At 35.2% G+C, this 17,536-nt stretch overlaps 1 protein-coding gene across 1 annotated transcript in view; it reads left to right on the plus strand.

Annotated features, from left to right (window-relative positions):
• Positions 1–17,536, plus strand: part of LOC123250353 (collagen alpha-4(VI) chain-like) — a 144,026-nt gene that overhangs the window by 40,777 nt on the left and 85,713 nt on the right. The window contains exons 14-18 of the mRNA XM_044679395.1: positions 8,029–8,082; positions 9,814–9,885; positions 10,465–10,491; positions 13,273–13,317; positions 13,445–13,498. Coding sequence (XP_044535330.1) covers positions 8,029–8,082; positions 9,814–9,885; positions 10,465–10,491; positions 13,273–13,317; positions 13,445–13,498 — 252 coding nt within the window. The remainder of the gene's footprint in view (positions 1–8,028; positions 8,083–9,813; positions 9,886–10,464; positions 10,492–13,272; positions 13,318–13,444; positions 13,499–17,536) is intronic.

Below are 17,536 nucleotides of genomic sequence, written 5' to 3' on the forward strand. Positions count from 1 at the left end.
ATAGTTCCAAATTGTCATCCAGAATGGTTGGATCAGTTCACAACAACACCATCAATGCATCAATGTCCCAATTTTGCCACATTCCCTCCAACATTCACCACTTTCCTTTGCTGTCATGTTAGTCAATCTGCTAGGTATGAAGTGGTACCTCAGAGTCGTTTTGATTTGCATCTCTCTCATTATAAGAGGTTTAGAACACTTTCCCATGTGTTTATTGATAGTTTTGATTTCTTTATCTAAAAATTGCCAATTCATGTCCCTTGCCCATTTATCAATTGAGTAATGACTTGATTTTTTATACAATTGATTTAGCTCCTTATATATTTGAGTAATTAGACCTTTGTCAGAGTTTTTTGTTATAAAGATTTTTTCCCAATTTGTTAATTCCCTTCTAATATTGGTTGCATTTGTTTTGTTTGTACAAAACCTTTTGAATATAATGTAATTAAAATTATTTATTGTACATTTTGTAATTTTTTCTAACTCTTGCTTGATTTTAAAATCTTTATTTTCCCAGAGATTTGACGAGTATACTATTCTGTGTTTGCCTATTTTATATTTTATATAGTTTCCTTCTTTATATTCAAGTCATTCACCCATTCTGAATTTATCTTGGTGTAGGGTGTGAGATGTTGATCTAAACCAAATCTCTCCCATATTGCTTTCCAATTTTCCCAGCAGTTTTTGTCAAATAGTGAATTTTTGTCCCCAAAGCTGGGATCTTTGGGTTTATCATAGACTGTCTTGCTGATGTCACTTACCCCAAGTCTATTCCACTGATCTTCCCTTCTGTCTCTTAGCCAGTACCATATTGTTTTGATGACCACTGTTTTATAGTACAGTTTAAGATCTGGTACTGCTAGGACACCTTCCTTGACAGTTTTTTCATTATTTCCCTTGATATTCTTGATCTTTTTTCCTTCCAAATGAACTTTGTTATAGTTTTTTCTAATTCAGTAAAAAGTTTCTTGGTAGTTTGATAGGTATGGCACAGGTATAGCACTAAATTAGATAGGTATGGCACTAAATAAGTAAATTAATTTGGGTAGAGTGGCCATCTTTATTATGTTATCTCGTCCTCCCATGAGTAATCAATGTTTTTCCAATTGTTTAGATCTAGTTTTAATTGGTTGGAAAGTGTTTTGTAGTTGTGTTTGTATAATTCCTATGTTTGTTTTGGTAGATAGATTCCTAAGTATTTTATATTGTCTAGGGTGATTTTAAATGGTGTTTCTCTTTCTACCTCTTGCTGTTGTGATGTGTTGGAAATATACAGAAATGCTGATGATTTATGTGCATTTATTTTGTATCCTGCAACTTTGCTAAAGTTGTTGATTATTTCTATTAGCTTTTTAGTTGATTCTCTAGGATTTTTTAAGTATACCATTATATCATCTATAAAGAATGATAGCTTGGTCTCCTCATTGCCTATTTTAATACCTTCAATTTCTTTTTCTTCTCTAATTGCTACTGCTAGTGTTTCTAGTACAATGTTAAATAATAGAGGTGATATTTGGAATCCTTTTTCACTTCTGATCTTATTGGGAATGCTTCTAATTTGTCTCCATTGCTAATGATGCTTGTTGATGGTTTAAGACAGTGGTTCCCAAACTTTTTTGGCCTACCACCCCCTTTCCAGAAAAAATATTACTTAGCACCCTTTGGAAATTATGAAACTATTTATTGAACTCAGAATAGAATGTAATACAAAAAGTGTGGCCATCACCACCTCCCTGGATCGCTGCAGCACTCACCAGGAGGCGGTAGCACCCACTTTTGGAATCACTGGTTTAATATATATATACTGTTTATTATTTTTAGGAAAGGCCCTTCTATTCCTATACTTTCAAGTATTTTCCATAGGAATGGGTGTTGTATTTTGTCAAAGGCTTTTTCAGTATCTATTGAGATAATCATGTGATTTTTGTTTGTTAGCTTGTTGATATGGTCAGTTATGTGAATGGTTTTCCTAATATTGAACCATCCTTGTATTCCTGGTATAAATCCCATCTGATCACAATGAATAACCCTCTTGATCACTTGCTGGAGTCTTTTTGCTAGTATTCTATTTAATATTTTGGCATTTATGTTCACTAAGGCTATTGTTCTGTAGTTTTCTTTCTCTGTTTTTGATCAGTTTGTGATCAGTACCATATTTGTGTCATAAAAGGAATTTGGTAGAACTCCTTCTTTGCTTATTATGTCAAATAATTTGTATAGTATTGGGATTAGTTGTTCTTTGAAAGTTTGATAGAATTCACTTCTAAATCCATCTGGTCCTGGGGATTTTTTTCTTAGAGTTCTTTGATGGCTTTTTCGATTTCTTTTTTCTGATATGGGATTATTTGAGTATTGTTATGAACAAAAGGGGGGTCCTAAGGAGATATAGATATACAGTGATGTGAATGTATCTATCTGCATTCTCCCTAGCTGCAGATGATGGAGGAACACCAACTCCAATCACCCTTAATAGTTGTTATAATTTCCCCTTTTCTCTAACAGTTGCCCAGGGAGGACCCCAAGAGGTTAGATGGATGGTTAACCTTTTCAGGTCCAACCTGTGGTTGGATAGATTAATATAGGGCTTTGATTTGCCTTGGATTCTGTTTGGTATCTGACTGTGTTGAATCCCTCCCCAAGGGATGTGATATAAAGACCACTCAGGAAGGTACTTGTTAAACTCTCTTTATCTATCAGGGAAAGGGTAAACAGGACAAGGAATGGGGATTGGAGACCCTATCAATTTATTATCTATAACTAGTTGACAATCAGGACTGGAGGCTATTGATCAAGTGGAAGCTGGAGATTTACTCTTTCCACTACCTCTGGCCCAGCCTGGCCACAGCCAAGCCAGAGAATAGGGAATGCTATTGATGCAGCTGTGTTGGTGATCTTATTTGCTCAGCTTTCTTACTACCAGTGTTTGGTGATGCACTAGCTCTCATGGTCTATCAGGAAATAGCTTCAGATATATTCCTGCCCTCTTCTTCATAGACCTCCCTTCCACCCTTCAACCACCCACTCAGAGATTTCCCAGTCCAGAGACCTCCAGAGCCCAGAGAGACCTCGAGAGATCCCCTCCAACTGGCTCTCAGGGGTATTTATACTATCAGGCCAACCAGCATTTACCCCTGGCTCCCGGCACTTGGGAACATTCCGTGTCTTCCAACTGCCTTCCCTGTCATTCAAGGTGGCATCCATCATTTCCCAGATTATGAATATAACAGTATTCTATTTCTTCTGCTGTTAATCTAGGCAATACATATTTTTGTAAATATTCTTTTATATCACCTAGATTACTATATTTATTGCCATATAATTGGGCAAGTTAGTTTTTAATGATTGTCTTGATTTCCTGTTCATTAGAGGTGAGGTCTCCCTTTTCATCTTTGATACTATTAATTTGATTTTCTTCTTTCCTTTTTAAAATTAGATTGACTAGTACTTTGTCAATTTTATTTGTTTTTTCAAAGTACCAGCTTCTGGTCTTATTTATTAATTCAATAGTTCTTTTACTTTCAACTTTATTAATTTCTCCTTTAATTTTTATGATCTCTAATTTAGTTTTCATCTGAGGATTTTTAATTTGTTTGCTTTCTAGTTTTTTGATTTTGAAGTCTAATTCATTGATCTCTGCCCTCCATAATTTGTTAATATATGCACTCAAAGATATAAATTTCCCCCTGAGTACTGGTTTGGCTTCATCCCACAGATTTTGGTAGGATGTCTCATCATTATCATCCTCTTCTATGAAATTGTTAATTGTTTCTATGATTTGTTCTTTAACTAACTGATTTTGGAGAATCATATTATTTAGTTTCAAATTAGTATTTGATTTGCCTATCCATGTACCCTGACTAATTATTATTTTTATTGCATTATGATCTGAAAAGGTTGCATTTATTATTTCTGCTCTTTTGCATTTGTTTGCCATGTTTCTATGCCTTAATATATTATCAATCTTTGTGAATGTACTATGTGCTGCTGAAAAGAAGGTGCATTCCTTTTTGTCCACATATCTATTAACTTATTTATTTAAAATATATTAAAATATATATAAATATATTTATAAAATAAAATATATTTTGAATAAATTTTATTTATTTATAAATAATTATTATTTTTGTCCACGTATCTATTAACTCTATTTTTTCTAGGATTTCATTCACCTCTCTTACCTCTTTCTTATCTATCTATCTATCTATCTATCTATCTATCTATCTATCTGGTTTTATTTATCTAGATCTGATAGGGGAAGGTTCAGGTCTCCTACTAGTATTGTTTTACTATCCATTTCTTTCTTGAGCTCTGCCAGTTTCTCCTTTAGAAATTTAGATGCTATACCATTTGGTACATACATGTTGAATACTGATATTTCTTCATTGTCTATACTGCTTTTTATTAGGATGTAATTACCTTCCCTATCTCTTTTAACCAGATCTATTTTTATTTTGGCTTTGTCAAAAATCATGATTGCCTAGATAGATCTGCTCCAGTCTTTTATTTTTACGCTATGTATGTCTACCTGCCTCATGTGTTTTTCTTGTAGACAACATATGGGAAGATTTTGTTTTCTAATTCACTCTGCTATTTGCTTCCATTTTATGGGTGAGTTCATCCCATTCACATTCAGAGTTATTATTATCAACTGTGTATTCCCAGACATTTTGATTCCTTCTCCTTGTCCTGCCATTTCTTCTTTCACTATTTCCTTCTATACCACTGTTTTGTTTTTAATCCATACCCCTAATCCTCCCTTATTGTACTTCCCTTTTCTCCCCCCTCCCTTCTTATTCCCCTCTTATTATTCTTTAGAGTCTTTTTAAAACTACTTCACCACCCTCTCCCTCTCTAATATTGCTTTCTTCCCCACAAGTCTGTTTGTTACACTTCTACTTCTCTATAGGGAATATAATCAATTCTCTGCCTCAATGGATCTGATTGTTCTTCCCCCTTTAAGTTAATTTCAATGCACTTAAGAATTAAGTATTTCCTCTCTCCAATGTCTTTACCCTTCCAGTATTGGTTTTCTCCACAGTTCCCACCATGCACTTCTTTATGGAATATAAATTTACTCCATTTTGTCTCTTTTCCCATTTCTCTTAATATTATCTTCTTTTTTTTACCTCTAGTTTTATATATATTTATACATACATATATATCATGACATTTCATCCAATACAGTTTGTCACTGTTTCCTCTAAGAATACATTATACTGATGATAATAACAATTTTTAAGAGTTATCAATATAATCTTTTCTTATAGGGATACAAATCATTTTGAACTTATTGGGTCCCTTAAAAAAAGGTTATTTTCCCCCCTCTCTTAATTATCTTTTGGTGATTCTCTTGAGTTCTGTGTTTGGGCAGCAAATTCTCTTTTTAAGTCTGGTTTTTTTTCTTTATGAATGTTTGGAAGTCTTAAATGTTATTAAATGACCATACTTTCCCCTGTAAGAATATAGTCAGTTTTGCTGGATAGTTGATTCTTGGTTGTAGACCCAGTTCCCTTGCTTTCTGGAATATTATACTCCATGTCTTCTGTTCCTTCAATGTAGATGCAGACAGATCCTCTGTTATCCTAACTGTGGTTCTCTGTTATCTGACTGACTTCTTCTTAGCAGCTTGTAATATTTTTTCCTTGGTCTGGTAATTTTTGAATTTGGCTATAATATTCCTGGGCATTGTCAGTTGTGGATTAAATGTAGGAGGTGATCTGTGGATTCTTTTAATTTCCACTTTTAACTCTTGTTCTAGAATGTCAGGTCAGTTTTCTTGGATAATTTCATGTATGATGCTGTCCAGGCTTTTCATTTTGTCATGATCTTCCAGTAGATTCTCAAATTCTCAAATTGTCTCTTCTGGATCTATTTTCAAGATCTGTGGTTGTGTCAATGAGGTGTTTCATATTTTCCTCAATTCTTTCATTCGTTTGATTTTGTTTTATATATTCTTGCTGCTTTGTGAAGTCATTTGCTTCTAGTTATTGGATTCTGATTTTTAAAGACTGAATTTCATAACTGGCTTTTTGGTCATCCTTCTCCTTCTGGTCTGATTTTCTTTGTAGGTCATCTTTCACCTTCTTTGCCTCATTTTCAAGCTGGTCAATTTTGGCTTTCAAGACACTATTTTCTTGTTTTAGTTCATGTATTTCTTTTTTCCAATTGTCTTCAGCCTCTCTTGATTGTTTTTTGAGTTCTTGAATTAATTGAATTTTGAGATTTTCCAAAGCCTGTGTTCAATTTGCTGGAATTTCTTTGGTTTTGCTTGGAATTCCTTGAACTTCTTCTATTTCATTAGCTCTTTGCTCACTTCCTGGAAAGAAGCTGTCAATTGTAATTTCTTTTTTCTTTTTCTGTTGTTTACTCATATTTTTCCCTTCTTTCCCTCCTGTGCCTTCTCTGCTCTGCTGGCTGATTAGGTTAAGAGATCATTTTAATGAGTTTTGATGTAAGATCTTCCCCAGCTGGCAAAAGAAGACTGTAGCTAATTTCTCTGCAATCTATGAGGGAGAGGTGTTGCAGTTTCCCTGCCCTTTGAAGACTTCTTATCTGCTTTATTGATGGGATGAAGCCAGGGGTTGATCTATAGAGCTTCATGTACCCTGAGGCACATGAATACAATAGCTTCTCTGGTTAATCTTTGGATACTTTCAACTGGTCTTACATTCAAATGACTTCTTCATAATTTAATATTAAAATGTTTTATTGATAATTATTGTTTTTTGTCCCATAGTTACTTTCCCACTTCCTTGAACCGTCAGCAAGAATCCTCTTTTATAACAAAGAAAAACAGTTAAGCAAAGCCTACTCATAGTGACTGCATATAATGGTGCTTTTGGTATTCTCTACCTACAGTGTAGTATCTTCATATCAACAGGAAGCATATTTTATTCTTTGTCCTCCGTCATCAAGATTGGTTACATATAATTCTTATCTGAAAAATAAGCTATATTTGTTTTAGAACTAAAGAATCAAGCCAGGGAATCACTAAACATGTTTTCTTGTCAGGCCACAGACATTTCAACAAAGGCAAAGAGAGAAATGTCCAGAAAGTGCAATGAACTTATTCATCTCTGACCTCTGTTTGGTAGGACTCAGTGGTCAGTTGTTAAGTCATGGTTGATCAGGAATAGAAGATTGCTCATTGCTTATTTTAAGCTTTATTAAATTAAAAAAATGTTTTTATTGATATCTTTGGTTTTTAAATCACCTTCATTAAAAAATAACCTCCTTCCACTGAACTCTAAGTCATCCCTCACCTATCACCATTCCTTGCAATAAATAATTTTTTTAAAGGAAAAGAGCTATTTAATAAAAATAATCCAGAGTATCCATTGTCTCACAATACATGAGATACCCTATGCCCTTAGTCTTTTACTTCTGCAAAAAAGGGAGGGAGATATATTTTCTCATCTCTTCTTCAGGGTCAAGATTGGCCATCATGATTACATACTATTTTAGTTCAATTTTTTTTCTTGTCTCTCCCCCCCCATTCATGTTTGTAATATAAATGTTGGCTTACTGGTCATTTTGAAGTTTTTTCCCTTAGTATTGAAAGGTATTCCTTTCAGCAGTAATTCTGTGTATGAAAAGGGTGAAGTCCCATAGCAAGGAGGGGCAAAGAAATAAAATAAAACTAAATATTTGAGACATACAGAAAAAAATCAGCTTTCCATTTCCTAGGATGAGAATTAATTTAACAATGTGTTATCATGAGTATAAAATTATAATGATTAAAAATTGACATCTATCTTCAGGATAGACTTTTTTGATAAATCTTCACTCCTAACAAAGTGAGAAGTAGTTTTAAAGTGATACAATTATAGTACAAATTTAGGAAAGATATGAATAGATTTAAGTTTGTGTCTTTGGAGGGAAATAATTTAAATTTCTATGTAGGAAAGTGTCTTTATTAAGTCATTCTAGGGAACCAATAATAGCTTTATTAATTTGAAATAACAACAGAATTGAGAAACAATGGTAAATGAATTTTATTTTAAAATTAAATTCTATTTTTATTTTTAGGGAGAGACAGGTCTTAATGGGATGCCTGGCTATCCTGGTGATGAAGGTGGATCTGTAAGTAATAAATCTTAATTCGATGCTGAAAAACAGTCTTGATAGGAGTTTGTATGTGAATGTCTCTAACTACCTAATTCAAAGAGTTTCATTTTTTAAATTAAAAAAAGTACAAATTATAATCATTCCTTATCACAAGGTTCTGTTATCAGGTTGGCTGATGTAAAGAGAGATCTATGTACAATAAAACTGAGTTACTATGTTATGATATTCTATAATGAGTCTACCTTAAGTAATTTATGTTGAGTTGGGTGTATGTAGCTGGAAGATGATAAAGAGGAGGTAGAATGCCTTCTTCTTGGCTCTTTTAATGAAGTCTAAGATGTTATAATCTTTTCCTTTGCCTGAACACCACAGTGTTTTATTGTGTTGAGCCTGCAGTTGACTTTTGGTCTCAATCTAGGATTTCATTTGTATGACAAATAATCCTCAAATATTTTTGATAAGCTCTCTACCCTATGACTCATGTGTATCCCAACTGAGAGCTTTCCCTTCTAGCTTTGTGTAATATCTAAAATTGATAAGTATGCCATTTGTGTCTTATCCAAATCCTTGATAAAGATGTTAATCAACAAAGAACCAAGAACTCATCCCTGAGAAGCTGCTTCCAAATTGAAATTGAGCAATGGCTATTCTTTGGGTGTTACCATTTGAGTAGTTCTAAATGTACCTAACTGTAAGATCAGTTGAATCACTTCTCTTTATCTAGTCTGTGTGAATAATGTGAAACTTTATTAAATACTTTGCTAAAATACAGGTAAACTTTGTCTATGGTATTTCCCTGTCAAAACTTTGCCAAAACAAAGCAAATGGGCTTAGTTTATCATGGGCTACTTCCAATAAATTCATGCTGGATTTTAAAAGATCATTGCTGCTTATTTTCTTGATATTCATAAATAATCCATTCAATATATTCCATGATTTTGCCAGAAACTGGTCATATTCATTAGCCTTATATTTTGTAGACTCCATTCTCTCTCTTGTTCTTCCTTTCTTCCTTGATGATCAGTTCCCTGGTAATGAATTCAACTGTCTCATAGGACTTTTGGTGGAATAATAAAGGATACTGGAGCAAATAGACTAATCTCTTCACAATCCCATCCTTTTGTTTGTAAAAAAAAATGAATCAGTTCCTTTAACTATAGAGATAAGAATGGGATAGTTGAAAAAAACTCTTGAATTAAAAGACCTGAGTTCTAGTCCCAACTTCCTGGGTCTCAGTTTCTTCACCTGTAAAAGAAGTCTGGATTAGAGGATTTCTGAATTTACTTACAGCTCTAACATTCCCTGATTTTTTTCCTTGCTGTAAGTCAACTTGTGCTTATTAAGCACCTACTTAATGCTAGTCCCTATGCTAAGGACTGGGAATATAAGAAAGGAAAAAAAACCCAAATAAACCTCTAAACAAGAACAAATCAGCCCCTAACCTTGAATATCTCCCAGTCTAAAGGGGGAGACAACATGCAGACAACCCGGTACAAATGGGCATTAAGACAAGATAAATAGAAGTGGGTAAGCTTAGAGGTAAGCCCCAGCATGCTTGAAGGTAGAACTTTAACTGAGACTAGAAGGTAGGACTTTAACTCCAACTTGAAGGCAGAGATGAAGAGGAAGCACCTTCTAGGCACTGGGGATAGCTGACCATTCTAAGTTTAAAGAAGTGCCACGGGAGAGGAGCAGTTTGCTTTCCCCATCTGGGCAGGCTCAGCCTGACACACTTTTATCCCACAGGGGGAAAGAGGATTTATTGGCTTGCCTGGACCTCGTGGTGATGGAGGATGCCCAGGTATAAGAGGGCTTAAGGTAAGTATTGACCTGGAGATGGAAATGTGAGTCCTTGTCCTTGTTTTGTTTTGTCTGGTTCAGTTGGTCTTTTAACCTCAAAATGGTTCAGGACATGACACTATAGTGCTGACTGTTAGCTAAAATTCTATCTTCTAGTTCTTTTGGGGCTGTCTATACTATGACTAGGCTAAAATTTTGAAAAAGTCACTATAGGGAGCAGTTTAAGGTCATTGATATTGCTTGCAGATCTCTCTGACTTCTCCCAAGCTCTTTTCCTCCACATTGCCTTTCCTGTTACTCTACCTAAGAAAAGGCCTTTTTAGTCTACAACCTTAGGTAATAACCCTTTCTTATCTGGAGTGGTCCAGCTGTCTAGAATCTACTTAGAACTTCTTCCAGCTTCAAACTCTTGTATATTAGAAATAAAGCCTCTTCTCAATGGTCAGATGTCCTAGGATATCCATTTCTCTGGAGTCAAGTTCCAACTTTTGAGAGATTTGTCTTTTCTTATTATAAATAACACAAATGGTCTAATGAATCTGGCAAAGCTTATTTCTGCATCTCATTTTAACAACTCCCTTTCTCTCTAAAATTCAGGGATCAAGAGGATTTGTAGGAGACAAGGTAGGTACTTTCTTCTCTTCTTAAAATGGAATATGATTTCTGGTGAGTAAATACAATTGGAAATTTTATCTATTTTCCTTTGCTTCAATAAAGAAAGGTTAAAAAATTCATGGAAATGCAAAAGCAAATATTATTGACATTGCAGGTCCAGCACTCAGGGCTAATAAATGAATATTTGGTGAGCTGTGTACACATTGCCTAAGGCATTCATGTATGATAGAATTTTGAATGTTTCCAACTTTAATTAAACCATCCCCATGATAATCTGGTCAAGTGTGGGCCTGAACTTAAGATTTCTCTAAGGGCTTGAGCAAGAAGGTGAAGAGTAAGATGGAGACTGGCTTTGGGAGAGCCTCATAGAATCAGCGATTGGATCCAAGGGTAGTGGTATAGATGTTGACAAATCTGGGATTGGATATGCTTTCCTGCTAATCCAGACACAGAAAAGGCTCCCACTTTGGTGGGAGCTAGGTAAAGTTGGGAAGGAAGTCTGAACTTACATAGGTCTGTGAAAATTGATTAACTCATCCTAAGTGGTAAGGAGAACAACATATGTTAATTAACCGTGGTCTAAAAATCCTCTACTTCAGCAGATGAATGACAAGTGCATTGAGTAACTATAAGTTTTTTTATTTTAAACATAGTACACAGAAGGCACTCAATAAATACTTGTGGATTTTGATGATGATGATGGTAAAAGGGAAATTTATCAGGGAAGCTAAATTGTCATTAAGAATCCAGCCAAAAGGATCTAAATCCTAGTACAGGTGATAGAAATTTGACATGTGGTTTCATTGGTAAAAGGAAATCTCAAGTTCCATTTACTAATGCAAGCCAACACCTTCTCTTCAATTTATAGATTTTTTTTTCAATTTTAGTGATATGCCCAGAACATTGAAAGGCTAGTGACTTGTTTAAAGTTACAAAGTTTAAAGTCACTTGTTTAAAGTAAGTTGTTTAAAGTCAGTTTCTGTCCACTAAGCCATTTTGTCTTAGCCATCTGCATGATAACATGTACCATATTGACAATTGAGAATGCCTACAATTTCTTTGAAGACTTTCTAAAATAGAAATTAATAGCTCCCCTTGGAAGTGGGACATTATTGAATTGAACTAGAAGAGCACAGGGACAGAATGTTTCCCAAGGCAATGGTCAAGCCAGGAGAAGGAAGAGAGTGGAATTCTTACCTTAAACCAGATCTTTCCCTCCCTATGGAATGCTTCAGCCAAGTTGTGGTAAATAATGCCAGAAGCTCTTAACTTAGAGTGGTTATGAGGAAGTGTGTGGACTTTTAAATGTTAAATAGAAGTTGTTATAATTGTTATTATAATTAATATTATCTCATTCTTCTTCTTTTTTTTGGTGGGACTAAGAAAGAATCCAAAGACAAGTTGCAATTATTCTATCATTATTGTGTATATGATGTTATGTAGACTATTGGGCAAATGGGAAAATGGTTGTTTTGTTTTTGTTTTTTGAAATTGAACTAGAATCTCCAAGATATAAGCTCATCTTCTATAGACTCACTAAAAGCATCTTTGGGAAAAACCTACTACAGAGACCAGAGGAGAGAAATGATATATTTCTAAACATCCACCCAATTTTTAAAAATTCCCATTAGATCTCTATGTTTTGAAAACTTTCCTTTTCATATAGTTAGATATTGAGTATTCAGTATGTTGGAAAATATTGTATGAACCAATTTTATGCTTAATGTTATATAGGCATTGAGGTCATTTTCATCATTATTATCTCATTCTTTGCAAATTACTATTATTGCTTCTACCTTTATAAGAGCATAATCCATGAGTTTGGAAATCTTTTTTAGAGTTTCAAGAGGCAAAATCACTGAAGAACCTATGTGGTCAAAAGTTCATTTGGAACTTGTCCTGCTTGTAAAGAGAGAAATAAACCACAGTGGCTGTTAAACAATAATGAATATTTTCTTGATGAAGGATCATTTGTAATTACTGTGTCTCATATGTCCTGGAAAATAAGTCCTTTTACCCATATAGGTCACTGCTAGCAAGGGGCCAGAGGACACTTGTGGGAGATCTGGGCTACTGGATTAAGTACTGCTAGACTACTGCAGACTCTTTTTTTGATTCATTTCCCTCCTTCTAAGTCTTTCATTCCAATCTCTCTGTGTGCTTCAGTCACCTTGTCTATCTCCCAGGCACTGTACATCACTTCCTGAGTATTATTCTTTTTTTCTAAATCCTGAGGAGGGAGAAGAAGACATGCTTCTTTGTCATCAAAACTTTCTCCCTGTGATTGTTTATCCTCCAACTCCTATTCAGCTGCTGATTTCCTAAGCATGTGTTAGGAATATTAACAGATCAAGATGAGGAGAAAAAGTAATAAAAAGAAGTCATTTGGCAAAGGAAGAGAGTCCTTGGTATTCAAACAACCAGTTAAGTGTTATATATGTTATCTTGTGAAATTTATTGTTATGACAATCTCCTAAGAACAAATCATATTATTTAATCCTATTTTAAAACATACCCTGAAACTGTCACAATATTGGCTACTTGTTGACCATGATTCAGGAGTAAAGCTTAGTGTTATTTTGTTCATAAGATGAAGAAACCAACCTCTATCAAATTTTGAAAAGTCCATCATAGGATCTATCTCCATTTTATGAGTCAAGAAAAAGATTTCCTTTACCAGAGCCCTCCCTGCCTCTCCCCACATCCCAATAAAGATCTTTTAAAAATGTGTTTGATTTTGTCTCAGCGTAATTGTGCCAGCCTTCTGACTTTGGTTTCTCTTCATCATAGGGCAGTCGGGGTGATAACGGAATAGATGGGTGGAATGGAGAACAGGTATAAGAATGTTTCCAATCTTTGAAGGAGTGGGAAAAACTCAAGGGTTAAACTCATAGGACAAGGATGGTTCCAAACCTTAATTTTTTTCTCCCTATCTCCCCATTTTCTTTCCCTCTGAATTTAGGGTGAACGTGGCAGTTCTGGAATGTCTGGAGAAAAAGGAAATGCAGGAAATCAGGTAAAGTCTGTTTATATGGTGAACTTGTCTTGCAAAATTTTGGAAGAGGATATGAGCATAATAATCTTAGATCCCGGGTCAGGGCTAGACAATTGGGGTTAATGACTTGCCCAGGGTCACATAGCTAGGAAGTATCAGAGGCCAGATTTGAACCCAGGTCTTCCTGATTCCAGTCCTGGGACTCTATCCACTGTGCTACCAAACTTTCCCATACTTCATCATTTCAAACTTGTGGCATTTAACTAAATTGAGATCATTGCACCTACTGTGGTATTAGAAAGGCTTTCTCTATCTACTTTATGCTTTCAAAACCCTGTGGCCAACGTGATGGTCCCTAAACTCTTTAATGGCCCAGATCAATATTCAACTTGATAAATTTATTTGTTCAGTACCTATACTCTCCAAAAAATATTGGAAATGCAAAGAGAGAAACAAGGTACTCAAGGAGCTTACAATCTAATTAGAGAACTACATAAGTAACTATGATATGGAGAAATTGAATAAGGGCAAAGTAGAAGTAAAGGCCAAATGAGAACTTTGAAGAGGGAGAGATCATTTACAGCCTGAAGAGTACATAGAAGAGAAAGGATAGATTCAAGTTTGAAGAGCAGTTAGGAGGCCTGAATCTAGCTGTTAAGAAATGAAAGCCATCTACTCTGTATATACCCTCTAAATATTTATTTAAATGTTTTTCCCCCATTAGAGTATAAGTTTTTTAAGGGCAGGGACTTGGAGCTTCTTTATATTCCAAGAGTATACAATATACTATATACAGCCTGGCACATAATAATTTGATTAACGGGATTAAGTTAATTGTATTATGAGGCTTAAAGGAGTGGTTAGTGGCCAAGGATATTGCATAGACAGATTCTTTATGATATATGTCAAATGCATGAAAAATTGTCATATGGAAGATGACTTAGCCTTTTCATTTACCTCCAAAAGCAATAAAAACCACTGGCAGGAGCTGCAGGGAGTAGACAAATTTATGTTTTCCTAATAATTACAGCTGTCCAAAAGTGGAACAGAGGATTTAGAAACTTTCACTTCAGGAATTCTTAGAGTAGAGGATGGATGACTTCTTTTCTGGGATATTATAATAGGAATTCCAGTTCAGGGATGGGACGACCATGCTTCCTTCAAACCCTGAGATGCTTTGTTTCTGTAGAACTCAGCAAATGATTTGGGGAAAGAGCCAAAGATGACTCTGAGATACAAAGCAGGACAATTGGGAAGATCATGATGTCATCATCAGAAATAGAGAAGTAAAGCAGAGGCACATATTTTGAAGGAAGAGTTCAGTTGCCAAATTCTATCATTTCTATATTATCCCACTTATTCATACTCCCTACAGTCACTCTGGTTCAGTTCACTATCTTTTGCACAGAACTAATTCCAAGAACCTCCTAATTGTCTGTTCTCTCTCTAATTCGTCTACCCCACCACTATCCAAGTAATCATACCAATACACCACTATGACCATATATTTTTGCTCCTAAATATGTCCTTAGATTATTGGAGCAGTGACTGGGAACCAGCACAATGGTAGAAGTGTAGCTGAAATTTTCTCTGAAAAGCCTCATTACAGAAAGAATCCTTACTATAATATTAAACCTCTGTTTCATGTGTATGGTATTAAGTAGTTTCACAAGCTATCAGACACCAAGGGAAACACACACACACACACACACACACACACACACACACAAACACACACACACACACACACACATCTTGCTTCCCAGAGGGTTGGTCCTCCAAGTAAGACACACAAAGCCATCCTGGAAACTCACTTGACTTTTTTCAGTCCTTTTGCAAACTAAACTATTTGAAGGTACAAAGGTTGACCAGTCTATTAATTCTACTGGCTTAAATATCAATTTCCTCCTCAAATATATGGCAGTGCTACTCTAAATGCCACCACAATGAAAGCATGACACAGTTTGGTACTGTCTACAGTGCCAAGTGCTGAAATAGTTATTATTCTTAGATTCACAATTCCTGATGACCATGGTGCTAATAGCTTTTTGGCTAACATAATTCTAACCATTCTTCCCCCATCTATCTTTTCCTGGGAAAGATGTGTTATTTGGCTTCCTGACAGGTTCCCACTGAAAAATAGTTTTCCAGAAAGGGTGTGGTTCTTTCTCCATCTGTTGGGGTGTGCGGAAGGATGAGCCACCTGGTTGCTAACATTGGCTTGTTGCTGATTGGCTATCTTCTTTAGCATCAGTCAGTTTACACAGAAATAACCTTGCACTGCATATATTAGTATTCCTATATTCAAAATTAAAAATATTCACTGAAATAATTATGTATCTTCCTGTTCTTTTCTTGAAGGTCTGGCTAGTGCTAAAGGTCATTACAGATGGCTTTTCATGTTTGAACCTTGAATTTTTGCTCTTATCTGTCTACATTAGAGGCTTGAAATAAACAATTATTTATTTCTTTTCATTCTTTTCTCCCCACGTTACCTGAACTTTAGGCTCTACTCATTATAGTGAAATCTTCACATATCTATTAACTCTAATTTTTTCTAAGATTTCACTCACCTCTCTTAACTCTTTCTTATTTATTTTTTGGTTTGATTTATCTAGATCTGATAGAGGAAGATTTAGGTCTCCCACTAATATAGTTTTACTATCTATTCCTCCCTGAGTTCTGCCTATTCTGCCAGAAATGGCAGAATTTCTCCTTTAGAAATTTGGATGCTATATCATTTGGTGCATACATATTGAGTATTGCTATTTCTTCACTGTTTATATTTCCTTTTATCAGAATGTAATTACCTTCCCTATCTCTTTTAACCAGATCTATTTTTACTTTGGCTTCGTCAGAATCATGGTTGCAACTCCTACCTTCTTTTTCTCATTTGAAGCCCAATAGATTTTGCTTCAGCCTTTTATTTTTACTCTATGTATGTCTGCCTGTCTCGTGTGTGTTTCTTGTAGACAACATATGGTAGGATTTTGGTTTCTAATCCACTCTGCTATTTGTTTCCATTTTATGGGCAAGTTCATCCCATTCACATTCAGAGTTATAATTATCAACTGTGTATTCCCAGACATTTCGATTCCCTCTTCTTGTCCTGCCCCTTCTTCTTATGCTATTTCCTTTTAAATCAATGTTTTGTTTTAAATCAGTTCCCCTTATCCCCTCTCTTAGTTTACTTCCCTTTCCACCCCCTCCCTTTTTGTTCCTCTTTTATTATTTTTTAAGGCCTAATGAATTCCCTCTCCCCTTTCTTCCTCTCCCTTTTTGAACTCCCCAACCCACTTCCCCCCTTGGTTTATCCCTTCTGACTTTCTCCGTAAGGTAAGATAGAATTTAATATCCCAATGGATCTAGCTACTCTTCCCTCTCAGGATTAATTCCACTGAGAATAAAGTTTAATTATTTCCTATTTCCTATTTAATAATAGAATAAATAATAGGAAATATATTTCCTAGTCTCTTCTTTACAAATACTTGGAAATCTTCTATCTTGTTGAATTCCCATACATTCCCCTGGAAGTATATAGTCAGTTTTGATAGGTAGGTGATCTTTGGTTGTAAACCCAATTCTCTTGCCTTTCTGAATATCATATTCCAAGCCTTGTGGTCTTTTAGAGTGGAGGCTGCCAGATTCTGTGTAACCCTGATTGGTGTTCCTTGATATCTGAATTGTCTCTTTCTGGCTTTTTGTAATATTTTTTCCTTAATTTGCAAACTCTTGAATTTGGCAATTATATTCCTGGGGGCTGACTTTTTTTTTTCATTTTTTTTTAACATTTATTAATATACATTTTTAACATGGTTACCTGATTCATGCTCCTCCTATCCCCTTCACCCCCCCCCCCACCCATGGCCGATGCGCATTTCCACTAGTTTTGTCATGTGTCCTTGATCAAGCCCAATTTCCAAATTGTTGGTAGTTGCATTGGTGTGGTAGTTTCGAGTCCACACCCTCAATCACCTCCACCGGGACCCTTGCGTTCAAGCAGTTGTTTTTCTTATATGTTTCCTCTCCTGCAGTCCTTCCTCTGAATGTGGGTAGCAT

Source organism: Gracilinanus agilis, chromosome 5, assembly GCF_016433145.1.
Source record: "Gracilinanus agilis isolate LMUSP501 chromosome 5, AgileGrace, whole genome shotgun sequence".
Classification (NCBI taxonomy): Eukaryota; Metazoa; Chordata; class Mammalia; order Didelphimorphia; family Didelphidae; genus Gracilinanus; species Gracilinanus agilis.